Raw genomic sequence first — 18,407 nt, 5'->3', positions numbered from 1 at the left:
ATTATCTAGCATTTTCCTCTTAATTTGAATGCATGTAAAATTATTAATAAATAACTAACACATTATTGTATCCAATATATTTTGATTGATATCGTTGCCTTTGTTTAGTTTTATTATTTTATTTTGTTATTGGATTGACGCTGTTTCGGCAATTAATTTGCATTGACTTATTGTTGCTTAGCGTTCGTTCAGAGATGTATTGTTTCATTGTATCGTGTTGTATCATTCACAGAACCCAGAGCAGTCAACAGCATATTGCAGCAAATCACTGCAAATGATGTCTTTAATGAATAACTTTTCATGAACACAGTATAAACTCGATTGCTTAGATCTTCCAAGTTTCGGCCATCTGCTTGGAGCTGTCAAGCCATCGCCACGTATCAAATAGCTATGTCTAAGACTTGATCTTCAGTTTTGTTTTTTTGTTTTCAATTTGATTCGGTATCTTTTCCTCAATACAACATTCATGTGTGGTTCAACGAAGATGGAGCGAAGTTCTGGAGTTTGCCATTTTTTACTAGCATCAATACAATAAATTTACACACGAATTCCACAAATATTGAAAGACAAGATCTGTTTATTCACTTATTAAACATAAAATTTACCTGAGAAAAATTTAAATAGAGAGAAACTTAAGCATGAAAATTCAATAACCAGTAAATTTTTGACAAAAAATGATTTTAATAAAATAGTTTCATTCATGAAAAATTTAACTAATACTGTTATTTTTGAAGAATCGTGATCTAAGTTTGCTTTTTACATAATTATTACATTGTTATGTCGTATTCGAAAAGTTTTGACCATTCAAGGCAAATGTGTTGCTTTGAATACTCGACATTTCTATCTTGAACATTAATTTCTCTAACAATTGGCTCCTTTTCTGGGTTTGAACTATTGAATTGCAACACAGGCCAATCATCGGGCTCCTCACCATGAACATAATCAGCCAATGACTTCATTAATCGTAAACTTTGTATTTTATCTTGCTCTGAATAAGTTCCTAAATTGAAAGGCACTTCCGTAGGCTTAGACATGAATGGCTCACCAAAATAAAGTTCAATTTCATCTACATGCTGTGGACCACCAGGTCGTGCTCGTTTACCATATTTATCTAGAACATATTTGAAGACGGCAAATCGAACTGAATGGTATGTTGAATAAAGTTCGGATAACATCAGAGAAGTACATCCCCATGTATAGTCAGTTATGAAACTGGCGAGTGCTGTTCGAAGTGCTTTAGGGTCGCTATCCTTTGTATCGTTGAAATAGTATTCGAAGAATGGCTGCATTTGTGCTTCAGTCACATCTTTTTTGACGAACGATAAATGATCAAAAGCCATCTTATAAGCTTCTGACTTGTTAGTGGGCTTCAAGTAACCATAAAAAGTGCTTGCTTCATCTTGATGAATAGCGTTGAAAATGGTAGTCCTTCTGACTTTTGGATTGGATTTGAAAAGTTGAACAAGCGGCATTGGAATCAAAGGTGTACCATAGGTTGGGAAAAATGCTGGGTAATCAGCACCGCCAAGTTTTTTAATATCGAAGTCTAAATCAAGTATAGCCGAAACGTTGACGGTTTGAAGACAAGAAATGGTTTGACTTGTTAACGGTCCAGGAGCATCAGAGCCACAACCAACTTTTGATGCTAAGAGCTTAGTCTTGGCTAGACTGACTGATGCGTCTTCAATGAACATTGGATTGACAGAGACTCCACTGATTAGCCAAAGTCGTGAGTAGAGGGTATCGTCAAGTGCAGTCAGCACTGGAATTATTGAGCCCATCATGGAACCAGCTGAGTGACCTGCAAAAGTAACTCGACTTGGATCACCACCAAAGAAGGCAATGTTTTGACGAACCCAGTTGAGTGCAGCGATGATATCACTAACTGCTTGATTGCCTTGGATTTCATTTTCATCTCCAAAAGCGAAACCAAATGATCGAAGACGATAATTGATGGTTACCATTATCATGTTACCATAAGGTGCCAGTAGATCACCCGAGTTTTGTGCTCCAGATCCTTGTTGATATCCTGAACCATGAACCCAGAAAAGAACAGGCAATGTTACATTCGGATCGGACATTGCAGGTCTCCAAATGTTGAGGAACAAACAGTCCTCATCCATTGGCAAATCAGAAGACTTTTGTGGACATATTGAACCATATTTAGTCGCGTCTAGAACTCCTGACCAACTATTATTGTTGACTTGAGAATAAACAAATCGTCGAGGAATCAATCCATAACGAATACCGAGAAATCTTTCAACAACAAAACCAGATACGTTTACACGACTTCCTTGAATAGCCCCTTGTCGAGTTAGTACAATGGGACCTTCAGTAGTGGTATCACTTAGGATTACATTAGCACAAATTGCTAATAAAAGTATTAAAATCAAATTCGAAGGCATAATTTATTCCAAAGTGTCGCGAGAGGAGGAAAACAATGAAAAATATATGCCAATGTTCACATTATAAACGATTGGATTTCAAGGTTGATCTGATGAAGTTCTTAGAATCATATAGGAGTTGCTGGAATTAAATTGAAGCACAAAAATAGTAAACGTATTTCCATTGATGCACTGAAAATTCACTAATATATCGAATGATCAAATTGGACTTTCACTTAGCTTTAATAATGCAAATTGCATAAAAGCTGATCTGATAACGTATGAAATTCTTAGTGGTGAATATCAACAATAAATATAACATGATAATGTGAAAATCAGATCAACAATTGTACCAGGATCCGTAACTAATGTCACGTTTTTTGCAATTAACAATGATAATCAATGAGAGTAAAAATAAAATAACTCATTCATATTGTCTTATTAAATTTGGCTTTGATTTTTCGTTTGACTTTATTATTGTACAATTATGTTATAATATCGCATTAAATTGCCGTTGCATTAAATTGTTCAATTCACATTAATTGATTTCGGTACAAATCAGTGACATTAATTTTAAAACCTCATGTTCATGTGAACAAGTGAAAGTAAATGCTGATCACTTGAGAAGTTATCTTTATGATCAATAGCATTCATTATCAGTCATTTCAAGTTCATGTGTCCTCGCATGTAATACTTAATTGCTAGCATAACCAATTTATAACCAATATTATAATCATCGCTGTCCAGCTCTCAGCTACTTGCAGCCGGTCAGTTCTTAACTCGAGCATCATTTGTTCAATACCTTAATATGCATACGAAAAATCGCCGAGTTAAGTCTATGCTTAAGATGTCTCTGAATGCAATTTGCTGAATGTTCATAACCCATATTTGATATAATCAATTGAGCAATTTAATCAAAGAAAACAAATTCCTTTCGATGAATCGCGACAAATAATTGATGTAAGTTGGTTGAAAAATATTACAAGTGATCAACAATTACAAGTTTTTAAGGATGAATATAATTTGTGATATCATAATCGAGAAGCTTTGACCATTCAAGGCAAATGTGTTGCTTTGAATACTCAACGTTTCTGTCTTTAAAATTAATTTCGCGAACAATTGGTTCCTTTTCTGGGTTCAAGTAATCAAAATGCAACTTAGGCCAGTTATCAGGCTCCTTGCCATAAGCATAATCAGCCAATGATTTCATTAAACGTAAACTTTGTTTCCTGTCTTGATTAGAATAGGAGTTTGAATTGTTGCCTCTAAAAGGTTCACCAAAAAACAGTTCGACTACATCATCATGCCAAGCACCATCAGGTCTATTCTGTTGTCCATATTTATCCAAAATGTATCGAAATTCAGCAAATCGTACGCTATTGTCTGGGTTGGTTGAATAAAGTTGGGCTAACATTAATGAAGTGCATCTAAATGTATGATCATTGAGGAATTCGGAAAGGGCTGATCGAAGTGATCTATTGTCATTATCCCTTGTCTCATTGAAATAGTATTCAAAGAAAGGTTGCATTTGCAATGGAGTCAAGTCTTTTTTGATGAAAGACAACTTATCCCAAGCCATTTGGTAAGCTTCAGCCTTTGAAGTGGGCTGTAAATCAATTGAACTGTAAGATGTTTCGTCATTTTGTAAGTAAAAGAGTATTTGCGGTTTGATATCATGGGTGTAGTAAGGTTTCAAGAAAGGGTCGAAAAAATTTCTAATGGTACCACGATCACAAGTTGGAAAGAAGGCAGCAACGTCAGAAGAACCGATCTGTTTGATGGTCGCTTTGTGTTCAAGTAGGACTGAAGCATTGACTGTTCGTAGGCAAGAGATGGTTTGACTTGTTAACGGTCCCGGAGTAGCAGAGCCACAACCAACTTTTGATGCTAAGAGCTTAGTCTTAGCAAGACTGATTGAAGTGTCTTCAATGAACATCGGACCATACGAGACTCCACTTGATAACAACAGGCGAGAGTAAAGTGACCAAGGACGCTCACTTCTGAGTAAAGTTGGTAACGAAGCTATCATTGAACCAGCTGAGTGGCCAGCAAGAGTGACTTGATCAGGATCACCGCCAAAGTGGACAATATTTTCATTGACCCAGTAAAGTGCTGTTGTCACATCACTAACTCCTTGATTGCCTGGCATCTCTTCTAAATCACCAAAGGCATAACCCAGTGAGCCAAGACGATAGTTGATCGTGGCCACAATCATGTTACCATAAGAGGCTAACATATTACCAGGATTTAGAGCTCCAGATCCAATTTGAAATCCTGATCCATGAACCCAAAGAAAGACTGGTAATCGAGTTTCCTTATTGGAAATTAAAGGTCTCCAAATGTTGATAAATAAACAATCTTCAACGCTATTTGGGCTTCTTAATTGTTTGCACTCAGGTCCATAATCAGTTGCATTCAAAATTCCTGTCCACTTTTCTTCATTCACTCGAGAAAATTTGAATCGCTCTGGAATCTTACCATAACGTATACCAAGAAATTCATCAAACACAAAACCAGATTCATTTTTGCGATTTCCTTTTATGGTTCCATATTCAGTAGTTACAATTGGATCATCACATTTCACTGTTGAACCACTTTCAATTGCACCCCTGAAGATGAATAAAGCTGTAACAATCAATGGAAGAACTAAAGACATTTCAATACAATTTGAAGGCTATAAGTGTTGTATTTGAATACATTAAAGTGTGTAAATCTTTATATGAATGTTTAAGAAATCATTATTACGATTGTTAATAGTGTTTACTGTTCGCTGTTTTGATAGACAATTTTTATTGTATTGACGTTTACATTTCTGTTATTTTCAGAAGTGTTCAAACATGATTATTCAGCAAAAACAAGATAATTGCTTCTATTCCTTGAAAACAACAGATAATTAAGATTAGTGATTATCCATTATTGAGGTTTCCTTAAAGGCATCCATTACATTGAACAAATATGCAGCCCGAAGTAACCAATTCAATTATTATTAATATGTTTTTGTCCGAGAAATGATATCAATTATGAAGTGGTAATTGAATAAAAGCGAGCCTTAGATTCGGTTGTTACTGAAAAGACAACACAATCATCACATTTATGCACAAATCGGCAAAAATGGGTAAAAATGAATTTCTTTCAAATTTAGACTCTGTTGGTTTGTAGAAAAAGGAAAACTGAATTCATTTGCATGATTTAAAAATTTCTCTGGTGAACATGTTTCGAGAAAATCGAGTTCAAAGTTGCGACTTCGCTCGCTTTTTGTACAATAATGGAAGCAGATTTTTTCATGAAACTCATTTTTATGATGTAACTTTTGATAGCTAACAAGAGCATGGACTTATTTTGAGAAATAGAACTTTGCTTTTTCTGTAAAACAGATTAGTTCGATTTTCATTTAAACCGACCGCATTCTGTGATCATAACAATTAGAGAACGGAAACTTAATATTTGTCGATTAAAGTTGTTGCTAGCCATAATGGGTTAAAAACTTTTTTCAATTCATCAATAGTTCTCTTGATTTTGATCAATGGTTCTAAAACTTTGAACCTCGATATTTCGAGAATGGCCTAATCTACAATCATCATTCCTTCATCAATTTAATTCTCTACTAATTTATAATTTGATTCAGTTCAATAACTTTCAATTAGCGCATTTGGGTCATGATTTTTGGGTTGTAAATGGACGAGAAACAACTCTCTTAACAAAACAAACTCATCTCAACCCATTTCTTGGTAAACAAACCAATTTTCTGGTTAAAGATGCAAATGAAGTGCAAAGAGTGTTGCTAAAGGCTTGAAAATTTGAGTAAAGAGTTGAGACTTGGTGGGTTTGTAGGCGTATTAAAACTGAATCCATTAGTTCTATTGAATATTTCATCCGATGGACAGTTTTCGAGAAAATCGAGGTCAAATTCGAAACTTCGATCGCCTTTTGTTCAACTGAGGAAGCAGATTGTTTCACGAAACTTATTTTACTAATGCATCTTTTGATGAACAATCAGAAAATGTACTTCTTTTGAGAAAAAACACTTTCTGTTTTCGTATAATAGATCAAGTTCAATTTTCGGTTAAACCGACTGCATTCCATGACCATAACAATAAGAGAGCTGAAACTTATTAATTGCTCCACAAAAATTGCTGGTTAACATCATGGATTAAATACTTTTTTAAATTCATCAACAGTTCTGTTGATTTTGGCCATTGTTCCAAAAACTTTGAACCTCGAAATTTCGAGAATGTCTTCACCTTACAATCATTATCCTTAGTAATAAACATTTCGAAACAATTGATAGTGATCCCAGACCATAATTATACGTTCAACCACATATAATATATTAATAATAAATCTAACCCGTTCTTATCCTTCTAATGTTATTGGAAGGAAGCATTGAAGTCAAGCAACTGGGACAATCTTATCACTTATGGATAAGTTAAACATTGAAACTCGCCAAATTTTACTTAGCAATTCAATTCAATAAAAAGTAACAGGAAAAGTAAAACTATTCAGTAATAAATCGTTTAATTTTAAGCTAATGCATTGTGTTAGGATCAGGCATTATGGATCATGCATTAAGGTTATTATTGTCTTGGAAACGTTGAAAGCGAATGGATTAATGGAAAACTAATTTCATGGGAAACTGGTTAATTGTCCGAAACATATCTTCTTATGACATCTAATTAGCATTAAGTATTATACAATATATAATAATAACCAAGTCAATCTAAAAAATTGAATGATCGGTTGAGTTAAGAATAAAAAGTTTCTTCGAGTCATGGTAAATGTTGACTAGTGAATCAAGTTTTGTGCGAATCTTTATCTTGAATGTTGAAACTTCAATGAATAAAGTTATGTCAACAATACTTTTTACTGTAGCTTGGATTGGATTTGTTTCAGTATGCAAAGCTGAACCAATTGTAACTACAAAGTTTGGTCAAATACAAGGTTTTACTGACAATTATGATGATTTCAAATACGAATCCTTCTTGGGTATTCCATTTGCTGAGCCACCTTTGGGAAATTTACGCTTCCAATTACCTCAACCATTCAATTCAACTTGGTCAACACCTTATAAAGCAGTGAATTATGGAAATGGTTGCTTCCAAACTCCTTTAGGATCAGTCAACTTCAATATAAGTGAGGACTGTTTGTATCTGAATGTATGGAGACCAAAGTTGAATAATGAAAATAATGATACAGAGCTGCTGCCTGTATTTTATTTCATCCATGGCTCTGGATATACGTTTAGTTCAAGTTCGATAGAGTCTAACCAAGGTAATGTGTTAGCTGCAACGCAAAAGATAATTGTTGTCAACTCAAACTATCGACTTGGAGCATTTGGCTTTGCTCATGGTTCTCATACTTCAATGCCTGGTAATCTTGGCATTTATGATACTTTGACGGTTCTTCGATGGATTCGTGATAATATCAGAGCATTTGGTGGAGATCCTAATCGTGTTACATTAGCAGGACAAAGTGCTGGATCAAAAATAGTTTCAATTTTAGCCACTTTACCAAATAAATTTCAATCACAATCTTTATTTTCCCGTCTAATAATGATGAGTGGTGCGACAACAAATAAAATGCAGGCTGAGGATGTATCAGTTGCCTTAGCAAAGACTCGTCTATTAGCTTCAAAAGTGAACTGTTTGAGCCAAGTTGATCAGTTTGAATCATCAAATGAATTGTCTGATGAAACTGTCGACTGCTTAAAGCAAGTTGATGCAAAGGATTTATTGAAAGCACAAAGTGCAGAGGGTATCACAGCACTTGGTGCCTCAGAGACCTCGGTATTTTTACCAGTTTATGGAACAGATTTGATACCAAACAAACCAATGGTAAATCATGCCAAACGACTTGAAGCAATCAAAGGTAAACCCATGTTGTTTGGAGCAGAACAAGATGAATCTTCAGGCTTTTCGCCAGTGGACAACATCTTTACTTTGGACGATGCTCACTCATTTATCACTGAAGAAATTTCATTTGCAATCCAAAACATAAAACCTGATCAAATTGACTCCATGTTTAAAGTTTACTTTAAAGATGCTGATCCATCCAATACTTACGATATAAGATCGAGATGTGTTAAACTGTGTTCTGATATGAATTATCATTGCCCATCATTGACATTGGCTGAATTTTGGTCGCTGAAGAATCACAATATTCATTTCTATCTGAATAGTTATGTTGGTGAAAAGTTAGCTGAAAATCCAGGGAGACCTTATGGAACTCAACATGGAGATGATGCTTTATTCGGACTAGGAGATCCAATAAGACAACCCAGTTTATATACAACAAATGATAGAAAATTCAGTCGATTATTGCTCAATTTGTTTGGCGATTACGCTAAAGGCTTGCCTTTGACTGATTGGCCTCCAATCCGATACAAGCATCCATATAAAGGATTTCATTCACAAATATTTAAAAATTTAAGCCTGAGCTCAGAAAATATCATCAATTATGATCATAAGCTTTGCATGGAATGGATGAAATTATTTAATTCAGACATGTAGTAAGCAATTGGTTTTATTTTAATTTCATTAAATTCTGTTTAATACAGTTTATGGTTGGGATAAGCTAATTTACAGATGTTAATCAATAAAAACACTTCAAAAGGCCGAACTGATAAAGGCCTATTATGAAGTTATCTTCACATTATAATATCAATTACATTATTTTATTTGTTACAATTTACAAATTTTCCAACAGTAAACAGTTTTGCGCAAATCAACTTAAATTACTTTAATTTTCTTATTGATTATGGATTGAGCGTTTTCAACTGAAATTAGTTTTGAAGATAAAATTCGGCACAAATGAAATGCTTAAGCTTCAAAGAACTCGGATACTTGAGTGTATCTTTCGCTACCGATATTTTCACGTAAATATCATTTGAACTTCATTGGATAACACCTGATAGGGTAATTAAATATTAATTAATGATTTTTAGAAGAATAATTGTTTATTCATCTATTAATTAATAACATTGGCTTATTTTATTGAATTGGCAAATTTAAATCTTTACATCCATTTGATCCTAACGGTCTAATAAAATTTCCCTTAACATTATCACTTTCTGTACTCGTTTCTCTTCGATCTCATTTTTAAAATAAAATTTGACTATCTAAAACTTTCGTGGAAGACATCATCATCACCAGAAATTTCGGTTGAGCTTTGTTGGTCACTTAAGCCGTGGAATCGTCTGGGTGATATTAAATCAATCAAATTGATGCTTTTTCTAGGCGTTGAGTGTGCAATATTAGCAGCGACTTTATCACAAAAATTCACAAAAGTTTCTTCAGATGGAGATGTCATTGATTTTTCTCGCTTCACTTTTCGTAACCATTGAGCTGTATATGGAAATCGGAATGCGTTTATTTTTATGTCTGCCAAGGCATTTGCAGCATCTTTATCACTTTGAGAGAATGATTTTCTGTTTAAAGAGATGAAAAGAAAAATTAATTTTAATATAAACTTTGCAAGAAAATTGAAAAAATTAATAAGTAAATTTATAAATACCCATTTACGAAGAAGTCAACTTGAACCGGGCTTGAAGGAGGAGTGACATAATCATCATCATCATCACTACTGTTTACTTCTTGAGATTTAATAAGTTCACCATCGATACTCTGGTTTGAGGCGAGAGAAAGTAATCCTAGTCTATCACAAAGGAGGCTTACTGAGCTTTTTTCATGCGTTTTATCGCTGGAGGATTCTTCGCCATTAGGTTGCTTACTTGCAAGACCCTGTGAAGAAGAATCTTCATTCAATGTCCAGAATTCAAAATATCCTTTCGGATGTTGAATTTTCCAAGATAAAATACTCACATGCATCTTTGCAAGATGTTTCTCTAACATTTCGAGTCCCTCAGGAGACGCTAAATCGACATAACAGTTCAGAAAAGGCCAATATTCTACCCAATCCAGATTATGATATCTACACTCCATCCGTGCAACTCTCTCTACTCCTCGAGAACCATCCGTTAAACGTATATTGAATTTTCGAGGTGAAGTAGACTTAGCAGGTGATTTTAATTTTGAATAAATTTCCTCAGCTAACTTTGGAGACATTGGACCAGCTATTCCAGAAATGCTATCATCTTTGGGTGGTGTTTCAGAAGGTGTACAAACGGTAACACGGTCATATTTCCTCATAATTGAAATATAGAAACGCGCTTCGAAGTATTCCTTGATTTTTTCATATGCTTGAGAATCTCTTTTACGAGAACAAATAACATCATATGGTGTTTCACCAAACTTATTACGTCGCTCTCGATCACAACCAGGGTAAGTCAGAAGAAGTTTGACACAATCAGCAGCAGCAAATTTGGAGGCAAAATGTAGTGGAGTGTCAAGTGCCTGTAAAATTCAGGAAAATAATAATAATTAGATAGTGTATAATAAGATTTTGCTTGAATAAACTTACAGCTTTATCAGGAGTATTCAAATATAAATCCAGTAAATGTTTTCGTGTCTCCTCTGTAACAGCATCAGAATCATTTGGATAAAGTTTTTTAATAAAATCTGGATTGTTGATTGTTTTAAGAATGAATTCAAGAATTTCAATTTGATTGCACCTACATGCAATATGGACCCCATTAAAGCGAGGACCTTCCATCAAAATAACTGGAGTATCACTCGAAGTAATCACATATTTGGGATTTTCAGTTATCAACGAATAAACCAAATCAAAGTCTCCACACTCGATTGCTTTCCTTAATTTACATAGCTCAGGTGGTGAAGGTGTAGGAAAATTTTCCGCAATCTTTTCCTTAGGCGGTTCAGGAATCAACTGTAAATCATCAATACCTTCGAGACTACAATTCAGAGCATCTTCATATCTATCGAAAATCCTCAATCGAGATCCTTTGATTTGTTTTAGTTTATCGAAAGCTTTCGCGGTATCCGTTAGTACCAATTCTTAAAGAAAGAAAATATAATTACATTAAACCAAATCAAAACAACGAGGAGAAAAATCAAAGAAAGTCTTACCTTCTATAGAAGTATTGTTTTCATGGTTAGTTGAAAGGACACTTCTGGGTAAAATTATCGAGATGTATTTAGCACTTTTTGGTGTTGTATCAATAGATTGTTTTGATGATGAATCGTGAAACTCGGTCATCTTTTAAACAATTGACTTTTAAGACAAAAAACGATAGAAAAATAGAAAAACTTTAATGATTCTAAAGGAGAATAAAGGAATCTTTTTTTAAACATGATTTACATCATTGAGTTTGTTGCCTTGACAACGCTCTCTTAGCAACGGTAAACAAGGCTAACATCAAATTAATGTGAATTAAAAATAAATGATTCATTTGAATGAAAAAAGGCTTTTATTTTATTAAATTATTTCATTTTTGAAATCATTGAGCATTCTTGAATATCCAAAATTAATTAAATTTAACCAAGCAATGAGGGAAACTAGAGGTTAAATCAGTGCAAACGGAACATGAAAACAGAACCAAATTTTAAACAACTTTTATACTTTATTGCGTAGACATTATTTACAATTAATTTTTCAAGTTATTCAATACAAGTATCAATAATAAGAATTTAAAAATGCTTGTCATTTGGTTTGTCAACTTGATTAACAAGGCCAGAATTGATGTTCCTGAATTTCCTCATATTTTCTGTCATCAATCAGCTTAACCACCATCTTCATTGTTACTGTGATTTCTGTAAGGAGAAAAAATTTCCAATTAGTAAACCAAGAAATAACCTTCGTTAATTTTTCATCATCAAACAATTCAAACAATTTTGATATTAACGGTTTTAATGTGTTGATATAGATTTCAATATTAAACTGTTTGTTGATGATTTAACAAGAAAATTTATTTCTCTCACTTGGTTTGATGGTAAAAATTCTGGTAAAAATATGAACAAAATTCTGGGCCTTTTCTGGTTCAAGTTTCTTTCCTTTTTTTTCTTAATGTTGTTTACACACCCATTTACGGTAATCACTTTTTTTTGCAACATTGATGATCCTGTTAATGATCAATTTGTCCTTGCTTTAGACCCATCTTATCCTTTACAGCTCCTAATCTTGAGTCGATTTTTGTCAATTTATATTTGTTCATTTGATTTTCAAGACGTCTCACGATTAACCTCATCTTATGGTGTAAAAGAGCAACCAGAGCAAATGTTGCCATTATTAATGGACTGTTCAAATGTGCAATTGAAAAATATCTTTTGTTCCAACAATTGATTATCAGTGTGCATCAAGACAATCAGGAAACGAACGAATATCAACAATATAACTGTGAAATGTTTCCACGGATAATTTATTTCGTTATTGTTCCTTTGACAATTTCAACTTGAACTTTTTTCCTCCCTCACAGTTTTAATGAATTGGATCACTTTTTTGATAAATAAAAAATTCCATTGAGAGGTTCACTTTTTTGAGACTTGAATGAGCTATTTGAAGCTGATGTTAAGCTAATCATTCCGATTGAATCTGGTGGGCACTTTGGTAATTGTGTTTCATATTTTCTTGACTCGTACGCTTTAAATACATCAGATGGCGAATAGTTACCATTATCATTATTATCAATATCATTACTGCCATTCTTAGAGTTTTTGCTATTATCATTGACAATATATCTGGTCGATTGAATTGTACCAGCAGGTCTTTGTAAAATTTTGGTTCCTCTATTGGATTTAGGCTTATACCAGGAGCATAATATTTTTTTGAAAGCTCTACGAAAATCTCGTGACCAACATGCATAAATAACTGGATTCATTCCACTATTCAGCCAACCTAACCATGTAACCAAAGGATAAACCAAATCTGGATTGATTAAACAAACATCACCACAAAAACCTTTAACAAGATTGGCAATAAAAAAGGGTAACCAGCAAAGTATAAAGACTCCCATGACAATTCCAAGTGTTTTGGCTGCTTTCTTTTCCTTTGCTAGTTTAGCAAGTTTACGACTTAATGAGAAAGCTTTCATATTGCGATGTCGAACGGAAGATACTTTGACACTAAGGCAGTTATCATCTGAATTGATTAATTCAGAAGGTTCCTCAAAAGATACTTCACCAACCAAACGAGATTTTAAATGATTAACAGGATGAGAATGAGTATTAGATTGATTATAATGATGAGCATGATGGGGATGACTCTCACTATCACAATAACAGTTAACAATACCGCTATTATTAATATTAATATTATTTCCTCCTCCTCCTCCTCCACCACCGCGATGTATCCTCAATACAACAGCATTATTCTCATTTCCATCTAACGCTGCAATTGATTTTGTACCACTTTTAACCGATTTTGTTTGGTTTATTGCTGCACGATAGATCCTAAAGTAAACGACCAACATTATAATTAATGGACCATAGAATGAAATTATACTCGAGAATAAAAGATATCCAATATCTTCGGTAAAATCACATCTCAAAGGCCTTGGTGGTGCTGAAACGGCTCTCCACCAGATAATCGCTGGAAACGATATTATAGCTGAACAAGTCCAAACCAAAGCAATCAATATTTTGGCCTTTCGTGTAGTCATTCGAGCTGGATAGCTAATTGGATCAGTTATGGCCCAATATCGATCTAGTGATATAACACACAAATTGAGGATTGATGCTGTACTGGCAAGCACATCAAATGAATGCCAAAGATCACACCAATCTTGACCAAATATCCACCATTTGTTCATTACTTCATGGACAACCGAAGAAGGCATAACAATTGCTCCGACAAGACAATCAGCTACTGCTAATGAGGCCACAAATAAATTGGTAACTGTGTGTAAATAACGTTCACGTCTAATGGCAACCATAATCAATATATTACCAAATATAACAAGTAGACAAATGATTGCTAATAAAAGTGCTAAAAATGGGTGATGGATCCGTAAATCAGGTTCAGTTGTCCAATTAGCTGTGATTATATTTTTCGGAGATAATGATGAAGGTAATGTAGAATTAAAAGACAAATTGATTGTATCATTGAATAATGTAGTCCAATTAGTGATTAACAATGATTGATTAGCCCAATTCTCAAGTAGACTACCTTGGTCAATAGCACTTGTAATGTTGATTAGTTGTTCAACTGAAGTTAAATCATGAAAATTGAAGACACTTAGATTACTACCAATACCAGGTTTTGCATCATCTTCACTAAATGTTGAAGTTAAATTATTCACATTACAACATTCGGTAACCACTTGAGTTGCATTGGTTTCAAATAATGAAACTAATGGACTTCCATCATTCGATGAACTAATAAAAATCGGAGCAATTTGTGTTGAACTTTTGTTATAATTACTATTTATATGAGCCCTTTTGTTCGTTGGTTCATAAGTGAATAAGGAGCTAACATTAACTGCAATTTGAACTGCATTTGAGGTTGTTGTTAATGAAATTACGCTTGGGATTATAGTCGTTGAATGAACTTCTGCTGAAATTGGTGTTGTAATCGTTGCTGAGATTTCCTGTAAATTATGCTCATGATGATCATTGTCACTAATAAGCTGAAATGACGGTGAAAAAGGTTTCTCCAATGATGCAGTAATAGCAAGCAAACTTGTTAAATCACTCGGTTTGGACGATAATGGATGTCCGATGTTAACTTGACCAGACATAACCAACAATTTGAACCATCGAGTTTACAGATTTAATCACATTCAGCCAGTTCACAATTGAAAGAACGAAACTGTAAACTAATCGAGGAATGTACAAGACAAAATATCGATGGAATGTGAAGGAATGTAAAGTAGGAAGAAAACTTTACAAAATCACTTTTGTGTTGATGATAATCTACTGGAAAGCTCATCACTTGGAGATCAAGAAGCAAAAAAGAAAGATGGCGACAAGGATTTACATTATTTTCCAATGTAATCCGATTAATAAATCAGATGAAGCCAGGAATTAATATTCGGATATAAATTGAGCACCAAAATATACACTGTTAACATCAACACCTAAATTGATCATATTGGTTAGTCGGATGAAGTCAGTTTATGATGGGAATAATCACAAGTTTACAGACGATCATTTGGTTAAACCAAGGCCCAGAATGAAGGAAAACAACTTAGTCATTGGGCTCAGTCGTGAACTAATCCTTTTTCAGTTTTGTTGGCCTAAATTGTGTTTTTGTGTTGAATCACTTTGAATTGTATTTGTTTTTTATTAAACATTTCCATTTCTAAAATGCAAATGAAAAACTGCTTTCCTTAGAATCTCCTTTTCACCGTAACCTTTTTTCCTTCTCTTATGTTTCCAAGATTTGAGTATTAAAAGGTGTAAAAAGACTCAGGATTTCAAAGAGTAAGCCTTATTACTTATGAATAGAAACAGCAAACTACAGTCAAATAAGGGAGGATAAAGAAGAAGGTGAAAAAAGAAGAAGATGAATTAAAAAAGGTTTCAAACTGGGATGAAAGGAAGGAATGTGAAAAGGATAAAAAATGTGGAATTAAACATGTTGTATGGTGAAATCAAAATTGATTGACTGCATTTTAATGTACACACCATTGAATAGAGATATTTTTGCATGACGATGATGATTAATACGTCGGTGAAAAAGTAAACCTTGCATGGTGAACCGATAGAAGACGAATAATATGAAAGATCGATGAAACGATGATAATGATGAATGTAAAAAGTAATGGAGTCCAACAAACAGTAAAGACAAAAAACCGTTAAATCACAGAAGAGTTTGAAATGAAAAATATGTTTCCAAAGATTGTTGATTCACATTAAACTCACAAATCAATGATTACATAGAAACTGAATCCATGAGGGATTAATAATAATAATCGTAAAAATGGAATGGAAAGGACAATTAAATTAAATTGTTTCTAACTGTTGATGAACCGGTTTAATGTAAAGCGTGGAGAAAAGAGCCAAACGTTGGTGACACAAGGGTACAAAATGGATCATAAGGTGAGAAAAAAAAAGACAAAGAAGAGGGAAAATCAAAAGCAAGAAAATGAGGGAAAAGACAATTTTTAATCTTTTTGTTTGCGGTTTTCACAAAATCTAATCAGTTGATGAGTTGAAGTAAACACTTACAAATGATGATTATGATGAGGATGATGAAGATGAGGATGAACAAGATGTTGATATTGGGAAAGTTGGAGTAACAAGGGAAAGAAAGAAGATCAAGAAACTCACAGAGTTTTGTGACTGAACCAGTAAAATGAGATTGCGTGAGTTTCAGAGGCTACTGATTGATTGATTGTGTGTAACCCTGTAAAAAGATGAGAGATGAAGATAAGGATGATGAGAATGATAAAGATTGAACTGAATTAGGAATCGATCAAGATGAAAATGAAATTAAATCAAATATTGAATAATAAAGCTTGTTCAACAGTTTGCTTAATATTGCAATAATTTTACCCATTTTTGGGTAATGGATGGTATTGATCTGTAGTGAGTTTGTTTAACCACTTAAAAGTCAATCCTTTTTTTTAATCGTAAAGGCCTTAATAATGGATAATAAATAATCAACAATGAAAATGAATAAATCAGATGAAACATTTGATTTCCGATTTGGAAATAAAATGGCCTCAGAAAGGTTGGAAACAGTGAAGTGATATTTATCCATTAATATACCTTTCCAATAGGAATACATTATATTGATATAATATTACTTTATGTTGAATGAAAATTTTTGCTTCCCTTCATTCAGCTATTTTCATTAATACCTTTTCATTTTTGGTGATTTCCACTTTGAACCCTGTAAAAGCTATTCAACAATTTTCATCAGTTCAACCTTAAGGCAACAGTTTTTCATCGGATTAATATTGTAATGTACAGGATAAAAGTACAGGGGAATCTTCAAGAATATAATAAAACTTGCAAAGGAAAAATATTATCATTATAATTAAAGTTTTTTTTGTCATTAACTTTTCGCTCTTCTTTTTCTTTTCACTTCCCTTTAAATCTTTTTTTTTGCATATTTTACCTCTTCAGATGTTACAAGTTGAAATATACTGTTTCGTTATTAACTTTCAATCTTTCCAAAGATGAACCTTTATTGTTCAAATATTGATTAGGAGTAAGTCATGCTTATTTCAAAATTTTATCCGAAAAATGATTGTTCGAGTGAAGAGTTCATTGAGGTTGATAATTTACGCACTGGGATTCAAGGTTTGATTCGCGTCGGAAGTTAGAACAACGTTTTAAAAACATTTTCATTGCTTCAATTTATTAGCAATCAGGTTATTCCGGCTTGAGGCACAATCGGTGAGATATTAATCAATAATGCTGTTAACATCTCTGATGGCAACATTAGATTTGATTTTAATAAACATTTCAAGTAAATTTCAGAGTAACAAGGTATATCTGACAAATTTGTGCGTTCAAAGCAAACAAGAAAGGGCAACATTTTTGCATTAAAATTGATACAGTTGTTAATAATTTTTTATTTTTCTACCTGTTTGTGGTAATAACTCACAAAGGGTTAATGTTAAAGATCTCAGTTGCGATCCATAAGCTTCCGTAGATTGAACTCTAAATGTCATTTTAAGGTCATTTTCTGAGAGTGCAAGATATTTCAGAAAGTAGCGAATTTTTCTTGGCGCATCTAACTGCGTCAATTGAGTTTGAAATCGTAATCGTAATCGTAACCTAATATCAAGTCCATGTTTTGGCGGGAATAGTTCGATGATAGTTTGCAGAATTAATGAATAATTTTAAACAATTCCAATTTATGAATAATATTTTAATTTCTAATTGAATTTTTACAAGATTATTATAAAAGTTTTTTCTTGTTGGCCAATTGCCGGTTGATTCGTTAACAGTAGCAGAAGTGGGTGAGCAGATGAGGAAACAGCAGGAAAAGAGCACAAAAAAGAAGTAGATGACTCGCTGACAGAGCTGGAAGCTTTTTATTCAGAAGATGAATCAGGAGAAGACATAAGGCAGAATGATTTGAGCCAAAGTTAAACAAAAGACAGCTCAGTGGGATGACAGGAGTTGATTTAGCAAGATCAGAAAAGGCAAGAAATGCTAAAAGCCAGAAGCCTTAAAGAAAGAGTCAAAAAGAAAAGCCAAGAAGACGGAAGCCGGTGAA

General features: G+C 33.5%; 4 protein-coding genes and 1 pseudogene across 8 annotated transcripts; 1 reads left to right on the top strand and 4 right to left on the bottom strand.

Annotated features, from left to right (window-relative positions):
• Nucleotides 1-561: 561 nt before the first annotated feature.
• LOC107359956 (acetylcholinesterase-1-like) lies at nucleotides 562-2,405 on the bottom strand. Its single transcript, XM_015926562.3, has one exon. The coding sequence runs from the start codon at nucleotides 2,403-2,405 to the stop codon at nucleotides 768-770; it is 1,638 nt and encodes a 545-aa protein (XP_015782048.2). The 3' UTR covers nucleotides 562-767.
• Nucleotides 2,406-3,390: 985 nt separating this feature from the next.
• LOC107369541 (acetylcholinesterase-1-like) lies at nucleotides 3,391-5,040 on the bottom strand. Its single transcript, XM_015937508.3, has one exon. The coding sequence runs from the start codon at nucleotides 5,038-5,040 to the stop codon at nucleotides 3,391-3,393; it is 1,650 nt and encodes a 549-aa protein (XP_015792994.2).
• Nucleotides 5,041-6,976: 1,936 nt separating this feature from the next.
• Nucleotides 6,977-9,108, top strand: LOC107367804 (acetylcholinesterase-1-like). Its single transcript, XM_015935554.3, has one exon. The coding sequence runs from the start codon at nucleotides 7,160-7,162 to the stop codon at nucleotides 8,888-8,890; it is 1,731 nt and encodes a 576-aa protein (XP_015791040.2). The 5' UTR covers nucleotides 6,977-7,159; the 3' UTR covers nucleotides 8,891-9,108.
• A 239-nt stretch (nucleotides 9,109-9,347) lies between these two features.
• Nucleotides 9,348-11,558, bottom strand: Ankle2 (ankyrin repeat and LEM domain-containing protein 2). Its single transcript, XM_015935563.3, has 5 exons — nucleotides 11,366-11,558; nucleotides 10,800-11,293; nucleotides 10,202-10,732; nucleotides 9,894-10,120; nucleotides 9,348-9,807 (listed from the first exon to the last, which is right to left on the bottom strand). Exons 1-5 carry the CDS (start codon nucleotides 11,493-11,495, stop codon nucleotides 9,495-9,497), a joined length of 1,695 nt encoding a protein of 564 aa, XP_015791049.1. The 5' UTR covers nucleotides 11,496-11,558; the 3' UTR covers nucleotides 9,348-9,494.
• Nucleotides 11,559-11,839: 281 nt separating this feature from the next.
• Nucleotides 11,840-16,474, bottom strand: LOC107368140 (dopamine receptor 2 pseudogene; annotated as a pseudogene). Of its 4 annotated transcripts, XR_016198012.1 has the most exons (3): nucleotides 15,860-16,474; nucleotides 12,218-15,689; nucleotides 11,840-12,049 (listed from the first exon to the last, which is right to left on the bottom strand). The product of XR_016198012.1 is annotated as a dopamine receptor 2 pseudogene, transcript variant X1 (transcript). The 4 variants fall into 4 exon arrangements; XR_016198013.1 differs by having other exon boundaries at nucleotides 12,218-16,225; XR_016198015.1 differs by lacking the exon at nucleotides 15,860-16,474 and having other exon boundaries at nucleotides 12,142-12,284.
• Between the last annotated feature and the right edge of the window lie 1,933 nt (nucleotides 16,475-18,407).

This window comes from Tetranychus urticae, chromosome 1 (assembly GCF_039701765.1).
Source record: "Tetranychus urticae isolate SD_2017Ah chromosome 1, NJAU_TeUrti_SD_1.0, whole genome shotgun sequence".
NCBI lineage: Eukaryota > Metazoa > Arthropoda > Arachnida > Trombidiformes > Tetranychidae > Tetranychus > Tetranychus urticae.
The sequence above is the reverse complement of the archived record's forward strand: the minus strand, read 5'-3'. Positions and strand labels throughout refer to the sequence as shown.